Source organism: Lepidothrix coronata, unplaced genomic scaffold (genome assembly GCF_001604755.1).
Source record: "Lepidothrix coronata isolate B3197 unplaced genomic scaffold, Lepidothrix_coronata-1.0 Scaffold137, whole genome shotgun sequence".
Lineage (NCBI taxonomy): Eukaryota > Metazoa > Chordata > Aves > Passeriformes > Pipridae > Lepidothrix > Lepidothrix coronata.
In genome coordinates, this window is record NW_016690317.1 from 2,543,870 (window position 1) to 2,552,136 (window position 8,267).

The 8,267-nt window shown below is 53.1% G+C and overlaps 1 protein-coding gene across 1 annotated transcript in view; it reads right to left on the reverse strand.

Moving 5' to 3' along the window:
* The window catches only part of XPO7 (exportin 7), a 33,500-nt gene that overhangs the window by 8,680 nt on the left and 16,553 nt on the right, over nucleotides 1-8,267 (reverse strand). The window contains exons 13-20 of the mRNA XM_017827292.1: nucleotides 6,626-6,731; nucleotides 5,491-5,626; nucleotides 4,607-4,680; nucleotides 3,476-3,556; nucleotides 2,964-3,027; nucleotides 1,707-1,815; nucleotides 1,199-1,305; nucleotides 581-669 (exon numbers count right to left, since the gene is read on the reverse strand). Of these exons, the coding sequence (XP_017682781.1) occupies nucleotides 581-669; nucleotides 1,199-1,305; nucleotides 1,707-1,815; nucleotides 2,964-3,027; nucleotides 3,476-3,556; nucleotides 4,607-4,680; nucleotides 5,491-5,626; nucleotides 6,626-6,731 (766 nt within the window). The remainder of the gene's footprint in view (nucleotides 1-580; nucleotides 670-1,198; nucleotides 1,306-1,706; nucleotides 1,816-2,963; nucleotides 3,028-3,475; nucleotides 3,557-4,606; nucleotides 4,681-5,490; nucleotides 5,627-6,625; nucleotides 6,732-8,267) is intronic.

Genomic DNA, 8,267 nt, shown 5'->3' on the forward strand with positions numbered 1-8,267 from the left:
TGACATATTAAATCACGTGATTTAATATTAAGTTATTTTTTCATGTAAAACCAATGATCACGATAATAAAAAAATCAGCCCCCCGAAGGAATCAACTGCACACACGATTTTTTTCTAAGGCAAAACCAGACCCAAAGAAGGTTCTGGAAGGAAGGGGAAGCCCCACAGACAAAGATGTGTCAGTGCAGACCCCCTGCCCTTCACCAGGCACAGCAGAGCTGGAGCCCAACACCCTGTCCTTGGGGCAGCCAAAGGCCACGGATTCCTCACCCAAAGGCCACGGATCCCGCTGCTCCAGGGACAGCAGGAAATGCTTTTGGTGCTGCTGGGATGCAGGGCAGGGAAGCCTTTGTGTTTTATAGGTCAGAGCCCTTCGGAAAAAGCCCGGCAGCTGAGCTCAGAGCAGCTCTGGAGGTTCACTTGGTTGCAGACGGGCCAAGTCCAACCTATTTCAGGGCTCAGAGAAAGGACACCAAGTGCCAGAAAAGAGAAGAGAAACCCCGGGCAGGATTTCAGGGGGAAAAGGGGACATTTGGGTGCAGTCAGGGGTGGCTGCAGTTTTAGGGGAACAGAAGGATACATCCACTCAAACAGCATCATGAAGCTGGTCTTGGCGTTGAAGGCAAAGGCAATTCCCCTCAAATCTCTCACCAAACCCACCAAAGTTCTCTGTGTGGAGAAAGGAAAGGTGTTAAAATAAAATACAGGCACGGAGCAATCCCTGCCTGGCTCCACTTCCCTCCCTCCCATCCCAAAAGCAATCCCTGCCTGGCTCCACTTCCCTCCCTCCCATCCCAACAGCAATTCCTGCCTGGCTCCACTTCCCTCCCTCCCATCCCAACAGCAATTCCTGCCTGTGCTGGAGCCCAGTCCCAGCCTGGACAGTCCTTCCTCTCCAGTGCCAGGAGCTGGGACACCACTGGGATATTTCATTCCCAGCAGAGGGAATGCTGGCAGGTGAGTCTCCCTGCTCCAATCCCAAACCAGGCCTGATCCCGAGGGATACAGGCCATCCCTCCTTCCCCTTCCCCCTGGAAGGGAGGCTCCCACCACTCCAGCTTGTATTTCAGAGGGGAGAGCAGCTCCCACTCTGCACAAATGACTGCTCTCTCCTGCCCCTCTGAAAACATCCAGGTCCCTAAGGAAAACAGCAGGGAGAACATGGATAACAGGGATAACAGGGAATGTCCCGACTTACTTTTGCCTCTTGTTCGTTGAAGGTGTTTGTGCTGAACATCTGGGCCACAGTCTCAAAGGCAGCAGTGAGGGGAAGCATGAACTGCTCGTACTGATCCTCATCTTCCCCTGAGAGGGGGAAAAAACCCAGGAATTTAGGAGAAAATAAATGGCACATCCCTGTGTCCTGTGCCAGACACTCCCCCGGAGGCAGAGGGACCAGAGGTCTCCAGCCAGGTGATCCGTCACTGCCAAAATCCGACTGACAAGTGGCTTAGAACAAACTGGGCCATGCCAGGAAAACATGTGGGATATCAGGATGGAAAAATTCAGCTCCAGGTTTGGTGGCCTGTGCCCGGCAACGTGGCATCAAACCCACCCTCGAGCTTCCTTCCCTTCCTTTTTCTTTCGTGGGGGTTTTCCAACTCCAGCCTCCTTTCCTGGAGGGGCTTACAGCTCCCTAAACCAGCAGGGCCCAGCTTCCAAAGCCCAGGATATTGCTCTGATTCCCAGGAAAAGCCCCCAAGTACCTAAATCCACCATGAGCAGACGCCCCAGTGCAGTGTAGAACGTCGTCCGACACCTCATGTCCGTCAGGTTGGACTGATTGTTAATGCCCAGGAAGGAAAAGTGCTCACTCTGGAGAGGGAAAACAAAGGTGGGTTAAAGAGGAAGAGGCCTCCAGTGGCACCAGGGGAGGTTTGGGTTGGGTATCACAAAAAAATTCTTCATGGGAAGGGTTGTAAATCATTGGAACAGGCTGTGGTGGAGTGTCTGTCCCTGGAAGGGTTCAAACAACACGTGGATGTGGCACTTGGGGACGTGGCTGAGTGGTGACAGTGGTGGGGGTGCTGGTTGATCACTGAACTCGGTCTTAAAGGGCTTTTCCAACCTCAACAATTCAGGGAACCACCACCCTGAACAGGCTCCTGAGCCAGGGGTGAGGATCCCGACTCCAGCTGATCCCAGGCTGGGCACTGATGGGAAGCAGCAGGATCCAGGGATACCTGGAGCTGTCCCGGAGCACAGGCCACCAGAGGGCAACAGGCACTGCCTGGAACAGCAAATCCCAGCGCTGCCATCCCTCATCCTGGAATTCCCCAGCCCCAGGTGAACCAGGAAGTCTGGCTCTGCCTCTGGAGCAGAGATGGAATCCCCCCCTTTACTGCTGGGGACCCTTCAGGCTGCCTTAAAGCAGCTCTCAGAGAGCAGATTGCCCAGCTACTCTGCCCACATTCTCCATGGAAACAGCAATTCCAGGCTGAATTCAGCTTCTGGGCCGAGGGCAGGACGTGGGAATGCCTGAAAAGCTCAGGGAATGCAGCTCCTCATTCCACCAGGCACTGAAAACCCTCTGGAAGGGGCGCTGGGTGTCCAACTGCTCCAGCATTGGAGCATCACAGAAACATGGAACAGAATCATGGAATGGTTTGGGTTGGAGGGACCTTAAGGATCATCTTGTTCTACCCCCTGCCATGGGCAGGGACACCTCCCACTATCCCAGGTTGCTCCAAGCCCTGTCCAACCTGGCCTTGGACACTTCCAGGGATGGGTCTGGCCTGAGTGGAGAGCAGAGCCCTCCCACACTGAGTGCCACAAAATTCCAGCCCCTCAGAACCCAACAGAGGTGGGACACAAACCACACCTTCCACAGGCTCACCTGGTACCAGGGAGGCACCTGGGAGCCAGGAAAACTTCCACAGTGTGTCAAAGTGTCTCCCCTGGGGATTGTCTGAGCTGCACAAAGGCAGGGGGGAGAGGGAGGAGGAGGAGGGGGAAGGACTCACCGTGTGATTGTTCAGCATGAACTGCACAGCGCTCAGCTTCACCAGCTTCCTCACGCTGCTGTACGTGCAGGGGGGTTAAGGAAGCAGCAGAGAATCCTTACAAAATCCTTACAAAAGCACTCCCAGGGCAAAGCTGGAAGGGCATTGTGTCTGTGTTATTCAGTATGTTGTGGATTCTCCTCCATTTGTTTCAAGAGCAACCAAGGCCTCAATGGAGAGACCTGCAGTGATAGGTTTTGTTTACTCTGCCATAAAAAAATTTGTCTGGAGCTCGTGGAAAAGCAGAAGACAGGCTGTAAACTGGCTGTGGGTGGTCAACTCCGAAGCAATTATGATCCAAAATTTAAAAAATCTACATCCCAGCCATCCACTGCGATCCAACGAGGTGTGGGGCAAACACACCCTGCTTTTCTCACTGCCCAAAGGGTGAAGGGGTTCGGGGAGCTGTGACTCACTCCTGGGCCACTCTTCCCTCATCCCTGTGCCCCCAGCAGCTCTTCCCAAAAGGATATCCAATGGAGAGGTCGTTGAGCAGCTGCAGCGTCTTGGAGGTGATGGGCTCACACCGACCCCAGTACTTCAGGTTGGTGATGCTGCAAGAGGGAAGAGGACAGGGATGGGTCAGAGGGGGTTTGCTCGGATTCCCCTGGGCTGGGCAGCGGATTCTTGCAGTTTAAGTCACCCCAAAATGCTCAGCTCCACCCTCCACCGAGACCACAGACAGCACAAGCCACAAAAGATCGGTATAAAATCACTGTACTTACATTTGGTTGACTAGAAAATTATCCTTCAGATAATCTTCACTACTTGGGTCCCAAGCTACACTGGCCCATAGCCAGGCCCTTGGAATTCTGGGGCACTCCAGGGCTGGTTTCTGCAGCAAGGGTAAGAGAATTCTGCGGCAGTGACTACATGCAGACGTATGCAATTCTGCACCTGCACCATCCACTGTCAGCTGCAGAATTCTAGTAGCCCTTGCTTCTTCCAGGAGAGCCATTCCATCCCTTGGGAATGCTGCCCAGCCAGGGTTTGTGGGACGAGCAAGGCCCCGTGCAGGTACAAACGGGGGCGATGCTGAACGAGTGTGGGGGGAGCTTTGGGCTGCTCGGCACCAGGCACAGGGCACTGGCTGTCAGCTGCTCAGTTGGTTCCAAACGCTCCAAAGGCTGGACAAAAAGCCAGGCTGGGTCTGGAGAAGAGGCCGAATCGGGTGTTGATGGGAGTGGAAGAGTTTTTTTAAGGGAAGGATTCGGGACCGAGCGGCAAAGAAAAGCTTCGGAGGAGCCGCCGGTGCCTCCCCACAGAGCTCTCGTGGCTGCCAATCGTGGAGTGACCACAGGGGACGTGTGCTGGGAGCTGTCCCCTCCCTGCCTCTGCTTTTTACTGGGAAGAGAATCCGTTCTCCTGGCGTGTGGCTTTATTTTTGTGTCTCGGCGTGGTGGACAAACCAATCCTGGGCGCCGTGCGTGACCTCAGCCCTGAGAAAAGCCTGTAATTCCCTCGAGGAGAGCCAGATGTTCCTAGTTTTTTTTGCTGCTTTTGTTTTTTTTTTAAGGCTGACCAACACTCCCTCAACAACATTGCAGTTTTCCTGGTGCAGCAGAGCCTGGGCTCTGGGCTGCCTGGGGGGCAGCAGCACTTACATTTTCCCGATGAACACGCTCAGCACCATCGTCTCGTCGTTGAGCCCCAGCACCTCGGAGAGCCGCCGGTACAGCTGGGGAGGGAACAACACCCGGTTAAAAACCGCCAGGAAAACAAGGAATCCTCCAAGAGGAGTCGTTTTTCCCTGGGTGGAACCATGTTAGAAGGTGTTTGCTCCGGGATTTCCCAGATCTCGGCATCTGATCTCGCCCCTAATCGCTGTCTCCTCTTTCTTGGAGGTCCAGACACTGCACATAAAAGCAGGAGCACTTGGTTTTCCAAGGAAAAGGGGGCATAAAACCCATGCTCCTCCACCTCCAACTACACCCAGTACTTACTGCATTTATCTGGAACTCTTAGCAGCAGTCCCCAAGTCTCTGGGGTAGGGAAGGAAGGTTATGACCAGAAAGGAAGAGAACCCAGTTTGGAGCAATGATGTTCCCACCCTCCGTGGATTTTTTTCATTTAAAACAAGGATATCACACCTCTAAAGAGGCACCAAGGCACCAGTACACCTACAACTGCCTTGGCATGAAGAGAAGGGAGATTTATCTCCGCTTCAGAGCCAGGGAAGCAAGAGAGAGATGAAACTCCGTGGGTGTTTGAGGTGGTCAGAGGTTTTCAGGGAAAACTGAATTATGGTTTCCAGTTCTCAGCTCCCGAGAAGGAGCCAAAGCCAATGGCTCCTTCCTGACGTGGGTATTTCAAAACAGCTCAAAAATAACACTTGGGAACGAATCTAGAAATCACAGCAAATGGGACTTGCAAGAATCTCCAGCTGAAGAGAGGAGAAAATCATTAATGCCTCTGGTTTTCCTTTCAAAAAAACAGGGATTGCTGGAGTTTGGATCCCCAAGGAGCCCCAGCCAAGGGCACTGATTACCTTGGAAGACTTCTGCACCTGATCTCCGATATAGATCTTCCGGAACTGCTCGAAGAAGCTCAGCATGGCCAACTCCAGCTTCTCATTCCCAGCCTGTGCCAGGCGGGAATCCGTCAGGTTCATCAGCTGCAGCACCCTGGGAAAAGGTGGGAAAACACACCTTGCTGAGGGACACAGGGAGCAAGGAGGGATTTCTGGGATTGTGGTGCTGTTTCCAGGCCTTTTGCTTCCCGGGGGAATTGCTGTTTTGGGTTGGGAATTCACAAAACTGGTGACAAAGCAGCGCCCAGGGCAGGTTGCTCTGCGGTGTAAAGCTGTTGTGAGGCTTCTCCATCCCTGCAGGAACACCCCCCATGAGCTGGGTGGGGGGATTTGGGGGTGAAGAACACCCCTGCAGCACAACTGGGGGGGCAAACCCAAGGATATCCCTTTGGGCAAGGGCCACAAAGCAGGAAAGAAACCTAAATATTAACAGATTTCTATGGACATTTATCATCTGTGATGGCTCTAAAGGTAACTGAAATATAGATGGGGGTCTCATAATTTCCCCTTTTTAATTCATCAGCCTCATGGGAAGCCAGAGCTTGGACCTGTTGGTTTACCCACAGCTCAGCTTCCACACCTTCACACTTCAGCTCCTTCTCCTATCCTGGTTTCCAAGGGGAGCATTAAGATCTGGACCAGAAAACATTCAGTGGGACTCAAGGTTTTATCCTCACACCCACCAAATAAAGCTTGCACTGGGCCAGGATTTGCAATCCCAAAAATCCCAGCATGTTTTAGGGAACACCGTGAAGTTTTAACTTTACAACTACAACATTCACAGTTCATTTATGAACAAAAGCCACTTGGGATTACTAACCCTGAAAAAAAGACTTTTCCCTCTCCAACCCAGCAAAGAACCATCAGGCATTTAGTCAGTGATTCAACCAACGAGCCCCTTTCCCATGTTCTTCCCCTCTCAGTTTGCTCCTCACAACCCAAATCCCCCCAATTCAGCCAACGAGCGCCACCGATCCCTCCTTCCCTCTGCTAATTCCAAGGGGTCTGGAGGTGAAAGGAGGGGAAGAACACGGTGGCAGGGTCAGCAGGGTGGTTTTGGGGAGGGCTCCAGCAGCCAGAGGCGCTTCCCTACCGACAGACCAACTCTCCATCCATGGCATCCTGCTCGTCCGTGCTGGCGAACGACACCCGCCCGCCAATGACCGCCCCGATGATGTAGACGAGCCACGTCAGGCGCCCTGCAAGCAACAGAGGACATGAGAACCAGCAGAGAACCACGAGATCTGACCCTCATCTGGGCACACACGGGGTATCTTTCTGCTTTGGGGGCTGTCTCTCCCCACAGGACTCGGTTATGCACCCTGTGGTGAGGAACCTCTTCTGACGGCCCCTGGAGTTGATCCAGGTCTTTGATGGATGTGCAGTGCCAAGGAAAAAGGCTCTGCTGTCGTGTTTATGCAATAGAACTTTCCATCTTAATGCTTTCATTGCTATTTTGTGGTGCCCCTGGATCCCTGGAAGTGTCCAAGGCCAGGGTGGAGCAACCTGGGCTAGAGGAAGGTGTCCCTGCCCATGGCAGGGGGGGGCTGGATGGGCTTTAAGGTCCTTTCCAACCCCAAACCATTCCAGGATTTACTAAAAGAGAAAAAAAGAATGCCAGGTCTCCCTGGAAGATTGTCCTTACTCAGAGCTTTTCCACTGCAAAAGGAGTTTTTCCTTGTAAAAGGAGGTTTTGTGCACTTTAACGTGCCAGCAAGTGTTTATTCCTTCAAGGGATGTGGAGAAGTCAACTTAGATGGGAGTTTTCCCCACAAATAAAGCCAAAAGAAAATAAGGAATAACTGTGTTAAACCAGAAGGAAAAGCAACAATTCCCATACCTGTGCTGATGCACCCAACTCCTCCAGGGACAGGGAAGCAGATCCAGTGTTAGAGAGGGGAATACTCCCTGAGCCCCCAGAGGAGCTGCTGTGCTCTGGCCTGTGTTAAACAACTCCTGACCCCCCACGCTGAGCCCACCCCGGGCTGTGCACACAAACCACTTCAGGCAGTGGCACCAGGTGAAAATCCCACTGCCAGTCACTCTTTACCAACAACCAGCTGGAGGTTTCTGCCCCACAGCCAACGAGGAGGGTCAAAGGAGCACCCACATCCCCCCTCAGGGAAAACAGGGATGGCAGTGCTGGAGGGGGAACACCCTCGTGACTTGTCTCTGAAGGAACAGGCAAGGAAATACGTTATATTTCCCCCTAAAACCAGGAATGGAGTCAGTTATAGGACAGCACTGTCGCCAGCCAGTGAAGAGGGTCAAAGGAGCAGCCACATCCCAGCTCAGGGAAAACAGGGATGGCAGTGCTGGATGGGGAACACCCTTGTGACTTGTCTCTGAAAGAACAGGCAAGGAAATGTGTTATATTTCCCCCAAAAAGTCAAAATTGGGTCAGCTGTTGGCCAGCACCGTGAGGAGGGTCAAAGCAGCACCCACATCCCAGCTCAGGTAAAGAGGGACGAGCTGGGCAGTGCTGGGTGGGGAACACCCTCGTGGCTCTGACAGAACAGGCAAGGAAACACATTGTATTTCCCCCAAACATAAGGATGGGGTCAGTTCTAGGACAGCCCCCTCTCCAGCAGGAACACTGGGTGTCCAAACCATCCTGCTCCTTGTGGCAGCGCGGGGGAGACGATCCTCCCAAACCGGGCGGGTTCTCCCGGGAACCACAGAATCAGCTGGGTTGGAAGGGACCTCCGAGATCATCCAGTCCAACCCTTGATCCA